The sequence below is a fragment of the Castor canadensis genome, chromosome 7, assembly GCF_047511655.1.
Source record: "Castor canadensis chromosome 7, mCasCan1.hap1v2, whole genome shotgun sequence".
NCBI lineage: Eukaryota > Metazoa > Chordata > Mammalia > Rodentia > Castoridae > Castor > Castor canadensis.
In genome coordinates this window covers 35,782,009-35,803,459 of record NC_133392.1, presented here as the reverse complement: position 1 = coordinate 35,803,459, position 21,451 = coordinate 35,782,009, and the positions used below count along the sequence as shown (strand labels likewise).

Below are 21,451 nucleotides of genomic sequence, written 5' to 3'. Positions count from 1 at the left end.
CATCCGTAGACCTGCAGGTCCTACCTTCAATCAAGGAAATATTGCTCCAAAGCCTCCCAACCCAACTTCTACTTGGTCACAACCATCCCCAGAACCATCACAGCTGTGTATTCACAGGACATGGGAAGTATCCCATAATCTGATTTCCTTCCCAGGACACTCTGTCTCAGGGCCCTGCAACTGACATCCTAGGAGACTTGGATGAGATCCTAGCAACAGGTGAGATAAAGTCCCCTCAAGGAAGGAAGCACAGAGCCTACCTTTTAGGCCACCAGTCTTCCTTTTCCTCTTGCTCTGTGCCCACTTTACCTGATGCTGAAAGAGAATAAAAAGGCTATGGCCTCGTTCTCTCTCTTCTCTCCCTAGGCAAGGTGCAGACATTCCCTGTCCTGGAGTTACCTATGGGAACTCCATATCCTTGCCTTTCCTTTTACTTATTTTTAATATGGGTAAAAATGTTTTCTGTCTTTCTTGGAAAACACACATGGGATTTCTCCATGAGATCCACCATGGATATACTCAGTCACTGTCTTGCTGCTCAGAGCAACAGACCCAGCCCTGTAGGTGCCTCTCAGCTGCCAGTTGTCATCTTCCTGAAGTCAGAGACCATTCTCTGACTTCATCATTCACTCATGAGACCATCATTCACTCATGAGACCATTCTCTGACTCATCATTCACTGATGAGAGTCTCTCAGGGACTCAGCACAGCCCTCTGAATCAGGCCAACATGGAGGATTGGTGTGGCCCACAGGTTCCTTCCATGAGAAGTGAACAGATAAACCAGTGCTTGGTGCCTATATTCCCTCAGGATTCCCTAACTATCAGGGGTCTAGTCTTTGGCCACTGAGTCTTTGTAATTGACTTCACTCTTGCACCTGCATCATGCTACACAGATGGGTCTGAGAGCTCAAGTAGATGACTGCATTCTCATGCTAGCCCTGCCTTGACCTGTCAATGGTTATGAGAAGGATGTTCTGTCCTGAGATTTCCCTTCTGACATTGTCTGTATTTGATTTGGAAAAGTGAACATAGTAGAAAAAAAAGAGAGAACTATCATTTGTTGGGTCTGGCCTATAGGTTTCTTACCTTCCTCAGTTTCTTCTTTTTCCCAACTGGTGGTGAGGGTGGCTTACTCTGGAGGTAAGGAATTAATAGTAAGAAAAGTCCTAGTCCACACACAAAGGCAAGGATCATGTCCATTGCCCAAGTGGTGGAGCTGGGGATCAGCCATGTGGCACTAATGCTATTCAGAGAAAAGAGAAAATTCTCCAACATCTGAATTGCACTGTTGTTCTCGAGCAACTGAGCTCTGGAAATTCTTTTGGGGAATAGGCTGTAGGTTCCAGGCCTGCATCACAGAGCTGTGCCCTCATCACAAAGGGGTGCTGAGAGGGGGGAGGGGGAAGGGGAAGAAGAAGCTGTACCACAGCCCCTCCCCCAGCCTCCAGCCCAGCACATCCTCCCTACCTCCAACTCTACCTGCTGGTTTTGTTAGAGACGAACCTCAGTTTATTTTCTGTTACTTCTCCATTGATCCCAGACATTAGCTGCTTCCTTGGAGATCTCTGAAGACCATCTCTTTCATAGATTTTGTAACTTTGACTTGTCTCTGGAAATTTTGTTGTTTCACATGGTTTTCTATGCTCAAGAGCTCTGTGTACAACTGCAACATTCCCACATGATATGTTCTTGCCTTGTGTCAACTCAGACATCAACCTGCAATTTCTCTTATAGTTTTGTGAATTTTTAATAAAAATCTTGTTTTTGTATTTAATTTACTATCTTCAGCTGAAAGTTCTTAAGCAAAAAACATTAATTGAAATTCATAAAAATTAAAATAAACCTTCAAGGGATATTTGTGCTTGTTTCTAGCAGTTTTGCTTGTAAAATCAAATTTAAGCTGCAAAAGAAGTTTTGGGAACTGTGCACACATACACACACCTTTACCTAATCGATCCACTATTTTCAAATCAGAGAATTAACCATTTCTTACCATTCAAATGCCTTTCATTAGTGTTGCTTGTAAGGTAGTACAGCTAACAGCAAATGTTTTCAATTTGTTTATTTTGGAATATCCTCATTTTTTCTTTGGAATCTTTTCTCAAAATTTTTTTTTCTTTAGCTGTGTATACACCATCACACCAACATCCTTGCATTGTTCCCGAGTGGAAGTCAGTTGGTAATCTCACTATTGTCCTCTTATAATGAAGTAGAATTTTTCTCTGTTGCTTTTAACATTCTTTTTTCACAGTTTAACTATGATATGTCTAGGAATAGATATATTTGTTTTTGTTTTGCTAAGGGGAAACATCAAATCTATAGATAAATGTTTTACATCAAATGTGGTTTTCAATCATTATATTTATTTTCTTCCCATTTTCTTTCTGAGATTCTGTTTGATAATATGACTATTTGGGTGATCCAGCATCATTTGCAGAAAGGATCTTTGCCCTGTTGTACTGTATTGCTCTTGTTCCTTTCTTCACAATCAGTTAGATACACTCAGATGGATCTACTAAGGGACTGTCTTCTGTTCCACTGATTTTCTTGTCTTGTTCTCAAAAATACACTGTCTTGATTACTGTTGCTTTATAAGAAGTCTTGAAGTCTGGTATTACCATCTTGTAAGTTTCTTCTTTTCCAGTGTTGTTTTGACTCTTCTGGGTCTTTTTTGTGTCTCTATAAACTTTAAGAACCATTTTTTCTGTTGTTGTTGTTTGTATCCAGCAATTAACTTGCTGGAATTGCATTGACTCTACAGAGCAAGCTGGAAACAACTGGCATCTTAATAATGATTGAATCTTCTTATTCACCCAAACATTATGAAATATATGCCCACATATTTAGTCTCCTGATTTATTAATCACAGTTTTATGGTTTTCCTCAAATACAACCTAAAGGCAGCTTTTATATTCTTATTAGAGTATTTAATTTTGGCTTCGTGTTTTCAATTTCATATTTCACTTACTCATTGCTGGTATATAAGACATTCATTTTTGCATATTAATTTTATAGCTTGGAACTTTGTTATAATCAGTTATTCATGCGAGGTGTTTACTTACTGATTCTGTCAGATTTTCCTTGACATCCCTGTTATCTGTCAACATATATCTCCTTTCCAAATCTTTATACTTTTTAATTTCCTTATCTTATAAGCTCCGGCTTCCAGTATGATGTCGAAAAAAATGATGAGAACTCTTTTCCTTGTTTTTGATCTTAGCAGAAAACCTTTGAGTTTCTTACCATTCATTCTTATCTTTTAGTGTCTTCTACATGTTTTATTTTTTCAGGTGAGGAAGCTTGTACACTGAGAGTGTCTGCATCTATTTGTATGATCATGTGATTTTTCTTCTTTAGACTGCTGATATGATATATTACAATAATTGATTTACAAATGTTAAACCAGCCTTTTATACTAGAGAAAAATTGCCCTTGGTTGTACCATATAATTGTTATTATTTAGGCTTGAATGATATTTGCTAAGAATTTGTTGAGTTTTTATGGGGTTGTTACTTTCTCTTCTTCTAATATTTTGGTCTGATTTGTATTAGATCAATGCTGACCCAATAGAATGAGCTAGGAAGTAATCCCTCTGCTTTTGTATTCTGGAATATACTGTACAGAGTTAATATAATTTCTTCATTAAATGGTTGTTAGGAGTAACCAGAACTCACCTGGGCCAAGTGATTTCTGTTTTGGAAGGTTATTAATTATTGATTCCATTTTTTGATAGATATACTCCTACTCAGATAGTCTATTTCTTTTTGTGTGAATTTTGGCAGATTTATCTTTCAAGAAATTGTGCCATTTCATGTACTTTATTGAATTTGTGTGCAGTTATTCATAGTATTCACTTATGATCATTTTGATGTCCATAGGATAATTATTGATGTCACTTTCTTAATTTCACTGCTGGTGATTTATATCTTTTTATTAGCTTGTCTAGAGTCTTATGAAAAGTGAAAAGAAAATTAATGCAAACAAAAAGGAAAGAAGCCAAAGAAAATGAGTATTAAATCCTTTCAGCAAGCAATCTACCACTTTCCTGTACCTCCTTTTTTTTGGGGGGGGGCTGTATTTTGCTGGATGGCTCTAAACACAACAGGTAGTCTTGCACATTACCCTGCGTGTTTTAGGTTACAGTTTTACCTCTTTGTTTTGTTTTGAAAACATAGTAAAATGTAATTAAGATCAAATTTAATTAGGTGTAACTTTCTGGGTCTGTGGCAATAAACACATCCACATTCTTGCACGACCATCATCGCCATCCAACTCCACAACTATTTGATCTTGGAAAACCAAGAGTCTTCCTGCTTTTAACGAGGGGCTTTCTGAGCTCTGAGCTCTGACCGCCCTCCAGTTCCTACACCTGGCTGGCCCGTCAAGCTGTTCGTGGAGCCAGGGCCAAGCCAGGCCTCACAGTGGAGGCTTTTCTCCCTCAGGGTTTAGTAAGACACAAGGCCAAATACAGATTCAGATTTCTGTGAAATCTGCAGTTGTAATTGGAAACCTCCTTCCACAAAGACACCAGAGCCCCCACCTGGAGCTGGGCTTCCTTTCGCCCTTCATCTTAAAGGTTTAGAGACTCTGGGATCCTTCGACCCACCCTTCAGACCCCAGGGATGTCCAGTTTGGACTTGGTACCCCGGGGGCAGTCACAGCCTAGAGACAACAAAGAGCACACCACCAGAGTGCAGGTCACAGCAATTGTAAAGGAAAGGAACTGTGAATGGCCTTTCTTTCTGGCCCCTAAGAATTTGTACAGGAGATGGACTGTAGCCTGGGTTCTTCCTCCTGCAGAGGGTGGATGGCCACCATGCACCACACAGTGAGGCTCTGTCAAAGCCTTTCAACCTGACCGGCGTTTTTGGCACTGAAGTCCCATACGTGTTCCAGGAGGAGGCAGTGAGCTCAGAGATCCTTAATCTCTTGATGTTTGGGTTACAGGGATTTCTGAGTATGATTTCAACATTTCAGGAGCCAGGGAGGCCCAGAATCCCAGGGGCAAGTGCCTGTCCTGGGACTTCCCTGAAAAGGTAGAAAGACTTGCAAGTTCTTCCATCTGTCTGTAGGAGAGTCCTCCACCCTGGTTTTTCTGTTACCTGAACAGCTTTCTAAGAAAAACTGCACCTCCCCAGGGGGACAGCCAGTCACAGACCTGAGTCCTCGACCATGGTATAGGGATGGCCATGTGACCCAGACTGACCCAGTCAGAGGCCTTAGCTTGCCTTGGGCCAGCATTCAGCATGGAAGTGGACAAGGGGAGGTGCCACTCTTTGAGATGGCCACAACGTCAATTGCAGTGTCATTCTTTCTAAGTGAATCTATGTGGAGTTTTAAATTATTCATGATTTCTCTCAGTATAAAAGTAAGACATGTCTGCTGTGGACAGTTTGGGCCAAGTCCTGCAGCGCAGAGAAAAGTTACCACCATTTTTAGCCTTTTTCCTTCCAGTCTTTTTTCTCTGCTTTTTTTTTTTTTTTTGACATTTTACTCCAGATTGGTTTTGTCACCAGGCAGGCCAACTCTGGAATCTGACCCGTGACTGAAGTGCACGTGTACATTTTATTTAAAGGGGGGTGGGAAGGATGTCGGGGATTTGCTCTTGGTTCCTGCACAACGCTGCACCTTGGCAAAATCCAGGGAACATCCTTCTGCCCGTTGCCAGGCAACATTCGGTTTGCTTCAGCCAGGGAAAATGGAAGGGGACTCTTCTTATTTATTTATTTTAATTTCATATGTGCATACAAGGCTTGGGTCATTTCTCTCCCCTGCCCCCACCCCCTCCCTTACCACCCACTCCACCCTCTCCCCCCCACCCCCTCAATACCCAGCAGAAACTATTTTGCCCTTATCTCTAATTTTGTTGAAGAGAGAGTATCAGCAATAATAGGAAGGAACAAGGGTTTTTGCTGGTTGAGATAAGGATAGCTATACAGGGAGTTGACTCACATTAATTTCCTGTGCGTGGGTGTTACCTTCTAGGTTAATTCTTCTTGATCTAACCTTTTCTCTAGTCCTGGTCCCCTTCTCCTATTGGCCTCAGTTGCTTTTAAGGTATCTGCTTTAGTTTCTCTGTGTTAAGGGCAACAAATGCTAACTAATTTTTTAGGTGTCTTACCTATCCTCACCCCTCCCTTGTGTACTCTCGCTTTTATCATGTGCTCAAAGTCCAATCCCATTGTTGTGTTTGCCCTTGATCTAATGTCCACATATGAGGGAGAACATACGACTTTTGGTCTTTTGGGCCAGCTAGGGACTCTTCTTTAAAATGGGGAGAGCTACGAAAACCACCTCGGTTCTGTTTACCGCCCCGCCCCTCCTGGTTTTTGCAGAAAGTGAATGGCACTGTTTTCCATCCGCGGGGGTAAGCACTATTTAGTGATCTCCTGGATTTCACACCGTGTGGGATGTGGTAGTGAAAACCCAAGAAAGAAAGAGAACTCTTTTTGAATTAAGGACCAAAGAATCCAATGCAATAAGCGACAGTATATATATATATATATATATATAAAATATATATATATATATATATATAAAATATATATATAATATATATTTTATATATATATATATATATATATTTTATATATATATAATATATATTTTATATATATTATATATATATAAAATATATATATATATATATATATAAAATATATATATATATATATATATATTTTATATATATATAATATATATTATATATATAAAGCCCAAACTTAATTCTTTTCTGACATCTTATAGATTAAGTAAAAATACCAGTATTTATGTATGTGTACACACGGAGCGCGCGCACACACACACACACACACCGACGACATAACATCACACTACGTGCTTCTCACGCTCCCTCGTACTGATTTCCTTCACAGTTTCAAATCACCGCGCAATGCGATCTTGCTCCCTCCTTGTCCTTTCTTCTGACTTCAAGCACAAGAAGTGACCGCATGGAGACCCCTGCTATGCTCCGGATCCTGGAGTCATGAGCCAGGGTGGGGGGGGGTCTTCTCGTTTCTTACACAGGTCTCCAAAACCCTACAACTGTGACAACTTTCTACCTGAGAAGAGGAGGGGACCAAGCGTAACCGTTTACAGGACTCCCGTGCACGCTCGCATGGCTGCGTCCACAAGCGCAATCTGCGGCCAGCGGCTAGCAACGACGCTGGCCGTGGGGTCCTTTCTCCCCTGTCCTTGCCAAAAGAAATGCAGACATTGTCCCCCCCAAACAAAACAAAACAAAACGAAACAAAACAAAAAAAGACGAAAACAAAGGGTGAATCACCTGTGGCGATCGTCATACAGCAAGGGACAGAGAGGTAGCATTTCCTTGGTGACAGCTCCAGGCTGACTCAGATGATCTCAACACACTCTCTTCTGTAAAAGGCACTCACATATTGTCAGTTTATAAATCACACAGTGGGATCCAAGCAAGCGAGTTTCTCCTACAAATATAAAAGACAGAAGCTGAGGAGCTGATTTGACAAAGAAGAGAGCGTAAGAAATTACACGCTGTGGATAAATGTGTGAAAACTTCCTGTTTTTTGCTTTTTTAAGGGCGATCAGTAAAGTGGTTTAAAAAAAACTTCATTGAAAACTTTGAATCCCAGGAAAACAATCAGTAAGAAGCAAGGTTTGGAGGACGCGAGATGGAAGTCCAAAACACGGAGAGCGGGAACGCCAGCTTTTCAAGTGGCCGAAGCGACAGATGCGGTGTGCCCGTGGTCAGCGTGGCCGCCCACATGCCAGGGCTGGCATGGCGGGAACTGGGCCCGGGGGAGCGGTGTCCGGGAAGGAGGTCACCGGGACACCACCAAGCTAATGGAGTTGTAGGATGTGCCGCTGTTGCAGCTGGACACGTAGGCTTCCTGGCCATGGGCGTCCAGGCTGATTTTGAACACGGACGAGGCTTTCAGCAGAAGTCGGCCGCGTCCCAGTAACCCAGCTCCCTCAGCTTGGACACGAGGGTGCCCACCGTGCTCTCGGGGAGGGAGGTCCACTCCCGCAGCAGGACGTGCACGGGGCTGGGCAGGAAGTCCCTGGCGCTGCCGCTGTCGGGGCCACTGTTGTACTTGGCCACCAGCTGTGGGAGGCCCAGGTTCATTGCCAGAAGACACCAGTCCTTCCCCATGGGGTCGGGCAGGTCCAGCAGGCGACTCAGCTTCCGCCGGGTCAGGAGGTTGAGATCGGACGCGTGGATGTCCGTGCCAAGGCTTCCCTGGGTGTAGATGTCATGGCACCCGAAGCACGTGATGCTGCTGAAGCTCTCCTTGTACCCCACCATGGTATTGGTGAGCGAGCTCTCCCGCAGCGTCTGTGCCCGGAAGAAGTCCCGGGGCTGGTGGACCATGACGGGCTTGTGGTGTTCCCGCAGCTGCTGGGGGCTCAGGTAGTGCTTGACAGTCAGCAGCCTGGGCAAGGTGGTGGCCATGACGTTCTCGATGGTGCTGCACACCGAGTCTACCAGCAGACAGCACTTGATCCTCTCCGTGTCCAGGCCCGGCACCTGCACCTCGATGCCCTGGACGTGGTTGACCAGCAGCACCAGCAGCTCGGATCCCCGGTTGGCCACCCTGCAGCCACTCACCCACAGCCGGATGTCCGTGTCACCCTCGGTGCCCTGCTGGTGGACCCAGCCGCACAAGTTCACCTGCACCTTGTGGAAGATGCCACATGGGAAGGGGGTGAGGTGCTCCACTGGCACGATCCACAGGCCACCATACACCATCACCTCCTCCTCCTCGTCTGTCCAGGAGCCCTACAGGTTGTCCCACTTGATCAGGGCGGGGACGTCCACCATGGTGCCGCTGCTCAGGTCCCAGGCACAGATGTCCATGGTGTCTAGGATCTGCAGCAGCTCCTCCACGTTGCTGCTGGGCACCAGGTGCTGGATGTCCTCGGTGGTGTAGTGGCCCTGGTAATGGTTCAGGGCCTGGGGCGTCTCCACCGACAGCAGCTTGCCCAGGAGGTTGGTGCAGAGCCAGCAGGGGTCGAGGAGCAGGACGTCCTGCACCCTCTAACTCTGCATGATGTTGATCTGCCAAGGTCAACAGTAGGAATGGACACCCCCTCCCCCACAGCTCAGCGAGGAAAACAGAGCAGCTGTTGTAAGGGTCACAGTGGTGCTGCACCTGCCTAGCAAGTGTGAGGCCCTGAGTTCAAACCCCAGCGCCGCCAAAATAATAAATCTGTAACTGAACACCACCCCTAAACCGTCTTGGGAATAGAGGAGGCTCTGATTCACAACTGCCCTCGAAAGTGAGAAAGTCCAGTGTCACGAAAGACAAAGTAAACAAAAAAGACACAATCAAAGAAGAGAAACTAAATGCAGCCGGTGATCTGTGAGGGATCTCCGATCCCACAATGAAAACGCACCCGAATGGACGCAGTCTTCAGAGACCTTTGTGAGGACAAGTGGAACCCCCCATGTGATGACCCCATATTCAGTCGTGGTGCTTCTGGAATATGCCAGCATTTTATGGGGCGGACGTACCTCTCTGGAGACGCAGGCTGAATTATTTAGGGGTGAAGTGTGAGGACCTTTAAGGAAGGAAATGAAGGGGAAAGGAAGGAAGGAGAAGCAGCAAAAGGTAAGCGGTGGGTCAGCTTTGGCGGTGAGCAGGTGAGGGCTGTGTTCTTACACCGTCCCTGAGGCTGGACGTTTCTCACTGATGTTGCACTGACATCCATTAGGTAAAATGTAAACACACTCACTTTTTAAAAAAAGAAGTCGGAAAGATATGTCACCATGATGACAGTCCCCGTGGTGAGGGGATAGGAATGAAACCAGAGGGATTTCAGCTTTTTTTTTTTTTTTGTCGGGACTGGGGTTTGAACTCAGGGCCTCACGCTTTTTTTAACCTAGGCAGCACTCTACCACTTGAGCCACTCCGGCAGCCAGTGCTTATTTCTTTAAAAAGCAAAAGTTGGAAAGAAAACCATGGGACTTTTCTCTTTGGGGAACAGCTCCTCTTCCACTGCTCCCCGGTTCTCAGGGCTAGTTCTAGGGATAATGGCGAGCCTGGGCTCCTTCCTCACAGCGGGCTCGGCCTCTACCTGTGGCCAGAGGACTGCTGCCCCTTAGCCAGGCCTTTCCCAAATTCTGTCTCTAGGTGGCTCTGCTCATAGCTGAGCCTCAGCCTAAAAACGCAGGCAAGGTACAGCCTACTTTGAAGGAATGCTCATCTCCTCAGAGTCAGAGTCGAGGGAGACAAAGTCTGGTCCCCTGTCCCTGGTGGGATCCCGGACCGAGTGCGTTGCAATGGTGAACACACTTTTCTGGCCAGCCATGTAAGCTCACAATCTCAGCCTGGACCCTGACCCTTCCTTTAAAATACTGCTGGGGGGGTCGGCTGACCACCAGGAGTTTTCTGGGCATTTAAAGACCAACAGTGCCAGCCACCTGCTTAAGGGCCAGCAGGGTGGTTGGCTTCTGGATTCAGTACTTAGCCCCCAAAATACACAATTCATTGAAATACAGCTGTGACATGGCTTCTGAGTTCTGGTTTTTAATGTCCTCAGAACCATTTCTAGTTGTTAATCCACCACCTTTGTTCTCAACTCAGACCAGCTGACACCGCATCCCAATTTCACCAGGGGGAGGAGCACGAGGGCACATGGTGCAGTTAGAATGAATGGGGTTTCTGAACCATACCCCCATGCTAAATGTCACACAACCAAGGGAAAAGATCCCCATTTCCTGCCATTGCTGGGGGTACTTCTTGCTGTGCACCTTGCAGGTGACCCTTCTGTACAGCCACGCACCATGTCTTGTCTTTGTGCCTACAGCCATCATCTCCGTGAGGCTCAGTTGTTGGTCATCCCAGAAGCCTGTCTGGAGCTGGACCTGTCCCACTCATGGCGGGCAGCCAGGCTGAAGACTGATGAGGGAAGGATCAGGTGGCCAAGGGGGGGTGGACGCCCTGTCACCCAAGCCAGGGACCCTGTGCCTAGCTAGCAAAATGAACAGCTGCAGAAAAAGGGGACCTGAGAGGCACTGGAGCTGCAGCAGCCTTGCATCTGAGCCTGCTCCACAGCCTGGACTCGGCCCCCTCCAGCAGCTGGACCTGGGACAGAGATGAGTCCGCGATCCCCTCGCAGCCCTGCTGGCTTCAGGAAGCCCCTACCTCGCTGGCGCTGTGCAGCTGCTGCACAACCCGCCTGAGATCCTCCTCGCTGGCCAGGAGGTTCAACTGGTCCTGGACGTCACACACAAGCTGCTGCAGCGACATGAGCTGGTTGGGCCCGTTGAGCTTCCTCCAGGACGGCAGCATGGAGATGATCTTCTCACACAGGTGTGTCATGGGAGGGCAGCCCTAGAGCGCGGGGAGGGACATGGGTCAGCAGCCCACGGGCTGTGGGGATGGGGGGGAGTCCAGGGGTGACAGTGCCACTCATGCCCTCAGGGAGTGAGTTCCCCTGTTGAGAACAGGGACGGTTGTGTTTCAGAGCTGCCTTGGGAAGAGCGTGGTTATCTAACACGCAGCTTTGTCGGGGCCTCTCAGAGCCACTGGTCGTGGGAAACAGGGTGAGTGTTCGCAATAAGGTTTTCAGAACTGTGATTCAACCCACCAACTAATGTGGTCTAAGTCCCAACACCTCTCCCTCCCTCCCTTTCTCTCTGTCTCAGTTCCTCCCTCTCCCTCCCCCTTCTCTCTCTCTGTGACTCCCTCTCTCCCTCTTCCTTCCCTCTTTCTCTGTCTCAGTTACTCCCTCCCCTCCCCCTTTTCTCTCTCTGTCACAGTTACTTTCTCTCTCCCTCCTCTCTCTCTCTCTCTCAGTTACTCCCTTTCTTCTGCTCTCTCCCTCTCTGTTACTCCCTCTCCCTCCCCCTTTTCTCTGTTACTTTCTCTCTCCCTCCTCTCTTTCTCTCTTTCTCCATCTCAGTTACTCCCTCTCTCTGTCTCTGTTACTCCCTCTCTCTCCCCCTTTTCTCTGTCAGTTACTTTCTCTCTCCCTCCTCTCTCTCTCTCTCTCTCTCTCTCTCTCTCTCTCTCTCTCATCACTCCCTCACTGTGACTGTTTCAGTCCAGCAATGGATTCTTTAGGACAGAGAGAGAGGACGAGAGATCAAGCATTGTTATCATTACTGTGGATTTTAACCCAAAAATTAGGTATTCGTGAGGACTGCTGTTAAACATTATTAGACCAGTTCTTGGTAACTGGCTTGAAAGTGGTTTTTAACCTTCTTAAGGTGGTTAAATGTGCCAGCCTGTGTTTCAGACTCATAAGGTCCACACTGTCGTATCAGAAACCACACAGGCCACATCTACACTGCTCTGATTTACGCACCCCTCTCAAATCCTGTCACCTAAATTCTATCCCTAATCAAAACCCCAGTGTTCTCAGGGAGGTTGTTTGGGGGCTGCACCTGCTTGACCTCAGAATGTGGGGCCAGGGCAGGTATTTCTCAAAGCACATGGGACGCTGCAGCCCCAATGTCTCCACGGACGCCCTGGACTCTTCCCAGGCTGCTGTTTCTTCCCCAGCCACAACCGCCAGTCTCTGTCCCCAGGGCCAAACCATTCCCAGTGCTGACTGTACCATGGTGGGCCAGGCAGGAGAGCCAGGCCAAGCTGAGGGGCAAGGGCTGCACTTCAGGGTCTCCCGAATTCTGGCCCGGACCACCCCAGTGTTGGAAGGGGGCTGGCAGGGGAGACACACACAGGGGTCCCGGCTGGGCAGGAGAGGGAGAGGACCTCTGACCTGAGGCCGGACTCAGGTGTGGGCACTGCCATGCTCCCCAGAGCAGTTCCAGCAATTTTCCACTTAGCATGCTTTTCTGTTTCTTATCAATTTGGGAACTAGAGCTCTTTGCATATGAAGAATAAAGGATCGTTCATCTGTCAAGTACAAGCATACATTTTGCCCAATCTATTTCACCTTTTAACTTTATAATCTTTTGCTAGAAAAAAAAATTTAAATCAAGTAAGTGTAATAGGGTTTTCTTCTTTCTCCTTTTCCCCCTCCTCTCTCTCTCTCTCTCTCTCTCTCTCTCTCTCTGTGTTGCACACTGTTTTAAGATTTCCTCAATCCCAAGTTATTTAAAAACATTCTCTGAATTCCCACTGAAGATATCTGTTGCTGTTTGTACATTTAAAAGGTTTAAGTTGGGGCTGATCTAACCAACACACAATGTAAGCCTACTTGGAATTGTCACAATGAATCCCTCCTGTACAATGAATATATCCAAACAGATAAAAACTTCCCTATCCCATTCAGATGGCCACTGAATTGTATTAAATTTATGCAGCTTGGGAAAATGAAGCATTAATGTGGCCTCATCTCCTGCTGTCATCAGTTATCTTTTAATTAGCATATACTAATTGAACAGGGGGTTTCACTGTGCTGTTTCCATTTTTGCACGTGACGTACTTGCATGACATTCACCCTCTGCTATGCTTCCAACCTTCAGCTCCTTCAGTTAATGACGTCTCTCTCCTTTGGAGTTGTCTCAACACCAGTGAAGCGCATTGGAATTGCTTTTGCAATTTGGAGAAGCAAATTTTATATTCAATCCATGAACTGTAAAAATTTCAGTTCAGATCAGCCTCCGATCTGTTCCACCTCATCCGTCATACTTCTCCTCCATGTCCTAGCTCTCCCTCTTCCTGCCTCGCCCCAGAGCAACTGGACAACAGCACATCCATGTGGTCCCCAGTCCTGGTCCTACTGTGAGGCCATGTCTCCAAAACCAGAGCAACCAAGCGGGCAGAGCAGAAGCCTGCTCCCTGGGCACGGCTGGCAGCAGCCAAGGTTGGGGCCAGGCCTGCAGGCTGTGCTCACCGAGACAATCTGACTCAGAATTTCTTGCAGGTGACTCTGAAGACCCTTAATGTCCTTAGAGCCAGAAGCACCGGCATCCAGCACGAACAGCTTATTTGAGATGTGAAGATCGTTCCCGAACCTAGGGCAAGAGCGGGGCTCCGTGAGCTGTCACCAGGTCTTCCTGTGCAGAGGTGGGAGGCAACGAGTCCCAGTGACCATGCGGAGGCTCCTCTGTCCTGGGAACGCCGCTGGGTCCCTCTGGTGCAGAGGTGTGGGGAAATCGGGGTGCACGGCCAGTGGTGCACATGGGAGGGTCTGTTTCCACACAGCTGCAGGAACATGGCGTGGAAAGCCATCCGCTATGCCTAGGGTGGGAAACACGAGGCCCAGGTGCTCACGTCCCAGTGAGGACAGGAGACACTGTGACTGAGTGTAAGCAGAATCCACAAGTCACACCACTGACCTGAGAACATTCCCAGACGATCCCGGTCCACACTGGGAAGACAGCATACGTGCATCTCAGGCTGAGGGTTCAAACCTGTGCCACTCGCATATTACCTGGAGATGCTTGCTCCAACTATTTTGATGCAGTCGCTATGGTCCCCTAAGCGCTCATGTGAGAGAGGCTCTGTCCCCAGGGTGGCGACATGCACAGTGGTGGAGGAGCCTTAAGAGGTGGGCCTTACTGAAGCTGGTGAGGGTCGCTGGGGGGCTGCCCTCCAAAGTGGCTTTTTGGGATAACAACTACTTCCTACACAAGGAATCTCTCTCTCTGGTTTCCTGGTCCACCATGCTGTCTATCGTTCTCAGGTGCTGCTGTGTCATGTGTGACACGGCAAGGGGACCATCACCAGAGTGGGTGGGTGACATGCTATGTGGACTTTCTAATCCAAAATTAAGAGTAAAATAAGTCCTTTTCTCTGTAAGTTACCCAGCCTCACGTATATTGTGATAGCAGTGGAAATGACCCATACTGACTCAGACTAATTTATGTGCTACCTCACCCTGGGTATAAGTGAAACAACAGTGACACCCTAACATTTGAGATGAAATACACTCTGATCTGATATGTTCAATTCTGTCTCACGACGTCCCATCCTGTCCCAATACAGAAAGTGCTGGTCACCTCCCCCTGAGTAATTTCATGTGGTTTGCAGCTCCCGTGTAGAGAAATGCTGGCATGTGCTATGGTGATGAGTATGACAAGAACGACAGCTGCAGGACTCACAGAAGTCACCTCTGGGAGAGGCACTGAGAGGTGAGCAGAGAAAGAAGCGAGGGGGTGCTGGTGTGAGCCCCGAGCTCTTGGTCTCTGTGGGATTTGTTACATGCGTGCTCACCATGTGGATAGGAATGAAAGCCACAGAACAAAATCAACCAAGGAAGAAGGACCTGTTGTTCTTAAGGGTATCCTCACCCCACCCCTCCCCACCCCAGACAAAGGGCCAGGGGCTGCCACCCACCTGTTCCTGATCTCCTTCAGCAGAGACATGTCCTTGTCATAGCCAAACTTCCCTCCAGCTGGATGGGGGACATTCATAATGTCAGCATGGGTGGCCACTAGGACAACTCGGAGTGGGTTCTTCAGCTTGCCGCCAAAGGCTGGAGGACAGAGAGGCAACTGTGTCAGGACACGGGTCACCCTACCTGGCTGGCTGTCCTGCCCAGGTGAGGGGACACCATGACTTCATCCCAGGGCTGTCTATCCAGGTGATGTGCAGCCTGCTCAAGAACCCAGTGTCTGCTGTGCAGTGTGTCCCTAGAAGGCCCCAGGACAAGCCCAAAGCTGGGCCTCAATGAGCATTCTCAACAGGGGACCAGGACCGACCCCACCCCACAAGGCAGCTCTCAGGGCTTCCCCCAAATGCTCCTGCTGTGTGAGGGGGGCTCCAAGCCCGACAAGGGGGGCCCTTCACAGGATGGAGGAAACCCCATGAATGAGCCACACACCAGGGACAGCTCAGAGAGAAAGGCCTGCAGCGCACAGCAGGGCCTCGCTGATGGGAGCTCAACAAGATGAAGGGGGAAGAAGGTGACAAAAATGGCAGCCTCTGGAGAGATGGAGCCCAGCATATCTACTGCTGTGTGCTTTCTGCAAAGACACCAACTGCTGAGTCCTGCACTTGCTGGGCAAGGTTCCTGCTGTGCGTGGGAGAAAGGCTCTTTCCATGTCATCCTCCCCTCAAGGAACAAAGGCAAGATGGCACAGTCAGGCCACCAGTCCTCTTCCCCAGGGTCAATGCATCTGCAGAAGGCAGCAAGCACCTTCTGTGAGGAACCCCGGGCCCTCGCAGGTGAGGAGCGGGAGCCATGGAAGGAGGCTCCACCTGCACCGGCAAGATGAGCGCGGCTGTAAGGAGCAGAAGGAGGTGAGAAACGGCTCAAGGAGTAGCTCAGGATCCGGCCTTTGGGGCAGGAGCATAGGTCAGGACACAAAATGCCCCCCAGGACACAATGCCTGGGGGAGCCCCAGGTAGCTTCCCGGCGTGGACATCTCTTAGTGGGATGGAGAAAGGGAGGAGGCCACAGCGTGGGGTCTGGTGTGGCCACATGGGTGGGAGGTCAGGGCAGTGGCAAGAAGAGAGCAAGGGACAAAGGACAGACACTGACCGGGGGCTCTGCTCACCTACGTGCTCTTCAATTGGGATGAGAGGCTTAAGGAAACTGAGCCAGAAAATCACTTTGTTCAGCTGGATCTCATAGGGTTCTTCTAGACTGAACAAGATGATGTGGATGGACATGGGATCATTTGCAGCGAAGTAGTCATAGCAGCAGAAGTACACGGGATTTCCAGAGAACTCCCACACGCTGAAGTTGCCAACCCCTATGGAGAAAGAGGAGCAATGGTTACTGTCGTGAACCACCACCACAGGGCCTCCTGGCACTGCAGGGACTGCGTGTAGGGTCAGCAGCAGCCCGTGGCATCCATCGGTGTTAAGTGCACACCGGCTTCACCTACTTAGGCACTGACTACCAAGATCCTGGCCTGTGGGGTCCTCTGCCTCCTCGAAAGCCTTCATCGTGTTCTCTTTTGCCATGTCTGTGTCAGATCTACTCAAAACACCCTGGAGAGGTCCACGTGTGTGCATGGGGTGTCTGCGTGTGCACAGGTACCTCGGATCCGAAAAGTGGCGATCTTCCCTTCAGAATCCACGAGCGTGTGATGGGGAGTGACTACATCATCAGAGCCCAGCTGTGGACACATCCCACCTTTACTTACAGGGCTCTCTCCTGACCATGAGGGACTCAGGGAACCAGCTGTCCTTTTTGTCCCAAATCCAGGGGACATTTAAATAAGAGAACATAGGAGAACAAAGTGCCACGTCCTGAAATCGGTATAAATTGTAATTGGAACAGGTCAAGTATAAAAAGGTCCATGAGGAAGTCACTATGAAATGTCACTGGTGAGATCTGACCAGATCATTCCTAAGGCTCCTGGGGCCTCCCAGTGACCATTTAGAATCTCGAACACCCCCGTATTCCCCACTCGGGGCTTCTGAGCCAGACGTCTTGCAGCCAAGAGTTGGCCTGGGGTATCGAAGGCCTTTATAACCTCCCCTGGGGGCACAGGGGTGACAGCAGCTCAGGCCTAGCATGGAAAATTCTAGGATACAGAAAGAGGCCTTCTGAGGGTTGGGCGTCTGAGTTGGGGTGAGGGCACGGCAGTGGAGCCCAAGGACAAGCCTCCCCTCGGTCTGTCCTGGGGAACACTAACTGTTAAGGGAGCGAATGCACACGGAAGGTTCTAGTGGTTCTCAAAGCAAGGTCCCCAGACAAGCACCCCGGGGAACCCTGGACTTAATGACATCTGAGCCACTGCAAGAGGGTGGGAGGGTGGGGCAGCAGTCTGGACTAGTATTTAATGACCACAATATCAGTAGATAAACACTGAATACTGAGAGGTGGGCACCGTGGAGGGTGTGAGGACACTGGGACACTGCCCTGGGAAGGGAATAATGCTGCTCTCCTTGGGTGAAGTTACTTTCTGTGAGTGCGGGCTGTTTTAAAAGAGAAAGCCTGGGCCCACCCCAGTCTCTGGCTTCATTCCTCCCCATTTTTTTTTCCCCTTTGACCAGCACTCCTGCTGTGATGCCGGCCACCATGTTGTAACACTGCCGGGGGGGCCCTCACCAGAGGTCAAACTGATGGGGCCACCTGATCATGGACTTTCACCTTCAAAACCTCTTTACTTTATAAAGTAGGCAGCCCTGAGTATTTGGATAGAGGCTTGGAAAACAAGGTAACATAGGAAATTGGTACCAAGGAGTGGGGTCATTGCTGTCACGGTATCTGAAAATGTAGAAGCAGCTTTGAAACCGGGTAATGGCAGAGGCTGGAGCTGGAAGAGCTTTGAGAAGCAGGCTAGAAAAAGCCTAGAATTCTGTAAGTGGAGAGTTACAGGTGAGAGGGCTCAGGAGAAGAGCTGGCTCTGATTGGAGACTGGACAAAAGCCATCCTTGTTATGAAGTAGCAAAAACAAAACAAAACAAAAAACATGGCGGACCTGTGGCCGAGCCCTGGAGCTGTGTGGTAGGCAAAATTTAAAAGGACCTAGGACATTCAGCAGTGGAAATCTCCAAACAGGCAAAGCATTCATGCCATGGATCACTGGCCACTTTCAATGAGTTGACAGTCAGCCTTGGGAGCAAAAGGGAGCAGCAGAGCGATCTGGAAAAGTCACACTGCCTGTGAAAAGGGCTAATAAAAAAAAAAAAGTGGTTTGTGCCAGCAAGACTAGCATGGCTGTCAATGGCCAGGAAAATCAGGAAAAGACCACAAGTGTACCTCAATCTTTGAGGCTGCCCCTCCCATCGCAGGCCCAGGGGGCTAAAGGGGTAGAATGGTTCCAAGGAATGGGGCCCAGGCCCTCACCGTGGCTCACTGCCCAGCCACCTCAGGGTTCTGATCTCTGCTTTTCACGGTTCCGTGGGGCCCATGTGAGGCTCCTGCCATGTGGTGTGCACTGCAGAAATGTAGAGCCGACAACATGGGGTCATGGTGGCTTCCACCAACACTTCACAGCAAAGATGGTGACGCCTCTGGGATGGAGCACTCAAGAGGTCTTCTGTAGAATGTCTAGTGGGGTCACAGGAGTGGACCCACAGCTGGGACCAAAGGAAGGCCAAGCCACCGACATCACGCAGTGTCAGCTGGGGACAGCCTGAGCCCAGTCACATGGACGCTGGGCTTACAGCTGTGAGATTAAATGTCTGCCCTGCTGGTTTCACTTCTGCTTTGGGCCATCTACCCTTTCTATGTCCCATGATGACTTTTTATGGAAAGAGGAATCTTTACCTTATCCCTGCTCCACTTGCTACATCTTGGGCAAGTAGCTGAATTTTTTTTCTTCGCGGTACTAGGGCTTGAACTCAGGGCTTTCACCTTGAGCCACTCACTCCCCCAGCCCTTTTTTTGTGAAGGGATTTTCGAGATAGGGTCTCTTGAACTATTTGCCTGGGCTGGCTTCGAACCGTGACCCTCTTGAGTAGCTGGGATCACAGTGTTGGCCACCTTTTTTATTTTTTTTGTCAGTTCACAGCTGGAAGGAGGTTGTCTTAAGCTTGAGATGTGACTTTGGACTTGGGCTCTGAATGATGTTGGGAAAGTGTGCTTAAGGCTTTGGGACCAGCAGAGATGAAGCAGTAACAGCTCACGCTGTGAGAACAGGAAACTCAGGGACCAGGGACAGTACCTGGATGTGGCTGTCCCCCAAAAGGTCACACACACTGGTGGCTTGCTCCACACTGTGGTGGTGTTTAGAGGTAGAGGTGGGGCCCAGAGGAAGGTGGCTGGGTCACTGGGTCCCGCCCTGAGAAGGGATTCTGCTGGTCTCTTAGAACAAGTAAGTTCTCATGGGGGTGAACTGCTATTAAAAAAAAAAAAATCAAGGCTGGTTCCTTCCTGCCCCATCTTCCATGTGATAACACGCTCCCTCTGTCAACACAGAGACTGAATGGATGGGGCTTCCCAACCTTGACTGCTCACCCTCTGAGACCATGAGCTAAATAAAGCTCTTTTCTTTATAAAGCACCCAGTCAAAGGCATTTTGTTATAGTAATAAAAACAACAGATTTCCCTTGGAAATCTCTTCACTTGGGAATGCTTGAAAGGGAAGAACACACTTAGCCAGGCATGACCGCACCGGCCTTTAATCCCACCCAGTGCCACGAGGGCTGAGGCAGGAGGTTCACAAGTTGGAGGGCAGCCTAGGCTATGTGGTGAGTTCAGAGTCAGCCCAGGCTAGGCAGCATCCTGCCTTGAAAACAGACACACTGAAAACTTTGCTTATGCTCAGGGGTGTCAGCCCGCCATGCTTCAGATCGGGGTCACTCCCGGTTGGCACAGGACTTTCTTTGGGTGTGACAGGTACTCTCTGGGACAAGCTCCCTTTGGAGCAGCCGTGTCAGAGGGCAATCAGAGGTCCCTGCCTTGGGGGGGTGGGCTGGCGGTGGCACGTACAATTCAAGTAGGTGTTTTGGATGTCGATGGCCTTGGTGGACTGGTCATTGGCTGAGCAGTGCAGGTGGTAGGACGGGGCCACGAACACCTCCAGCATCCCCTTGGTGAGGCCTGGCTCAAACACCATGCTGTGACTTTTCACACTCACGTTCTCGCAGCCAGGGTACAGGTTGGTTGATACTCACGGACACTGTGGGCCAGGAAGGAAGGACAGACGTGAGGCCTCGTGGAGGGCAGCGTGGGCCTGCTCTCCCTTCCACTTCCCCGGGACTCTCTGGTCTCTGCCCTGAGCTGAGGCTGACCATACAGACTGCATTTCTGAGGCCTGCTTACTGACTGACTTCTGGAGAGGGGCAGCCAAGGGGAGGAGCGGGAGAGGGTTAAGAGGACACCAAGGCCAGGCCTGTCCTCTCTCTGACTCTGGCCACATCTCTGTGACTTCTCCCCCACGGTGCCAGGTTCTCACAACACTTGGACTCCTGCCTCTTGTCCCCTCAGCCTCAGATGTTCCTAACCTCTGGGCGCATCACCGTCTAGTCTGTGTTCCCTGTGTTTTGCACATGACCGTCTTTTTAACAAAGCGGGTGCCTTCCCCTCCAGAACCCCGAGCCACGCAGAAGTGCACCACTCTGGTACATGTCGTCATTTTAGGTTGAGTGCACGGTGATTTTTATAGAGATTTTAGTCTGACTATAAAGATATAAAGCTTGGGGACTGCAAGGGGATGACGTCACCCAGGTCAACATGGTGAGTACTTCATAGGAATCATGATTTCAAGTCTCACAAGAACCTCGGGATCCCCCAGAATGTGTTTGCCCGTGTCCCTGTGTCCAGGGCAACCATCTGACAGGAGTGGACCTGGTTAGTGGCCTTGGGCTCTTCTGCTTACCAAGGAAGGCAGGCAGTATTTGCTAGGTGGCTGTCATTCCTGTACCTTGGTGGCAGTTTTCGTGAGGAGGATGAATGGTTTTTGTGGGGAGGATGATGTTAGGATGGGGTTTGTATACAGCAGGGTTAAAATAAATGCTGAAACTACAGGATGAAAATGTTCTGATTGTGAGCCCTTTTTGCTAACTACTGCCCCCTACTGCTAACAAGTGGGAGCGACATGGTGTTCCCTGGAGAGGGCAGGAACAACCACTCAAGACCCCTCCAACCCGTAGGGCCACAACTCCACAGCCAGAGCCCCGAGTGGGCTGAGTGACACGTGTGGCTCTCAGGCA

General features: G+C 49.0%; 1 protein-coding gene across 1 annotated transcript; it reads right to left on the bottom strand.

The window, feature by feature from the left end:
• Window positions 1-7,281: 7,281 nt before the first annotated feature.
• Window positions 7,282-20,533, bottom strand: LOC109676841 (death-associated protein kinase 1-like). The gene is given in 9 exon segments (XM_020153078.2): window positions 7,282-7,447; window positions 7,806-7,920; window positions 7,923-9,039; window positions 11,129-11,317; window positions 13,788-13,908; window positions 15,233-15,371; window positions 16,396-16,593; window positions 20,229-20,400; window positions 20,402-20,533. Coding segments are annotated over 9 exon segments (2,223 nt in total). The 3' UTR covers window positions 7,282-7,407.
• Window positions 20,534-21,451: the final 918 nt, after the last annotated feature.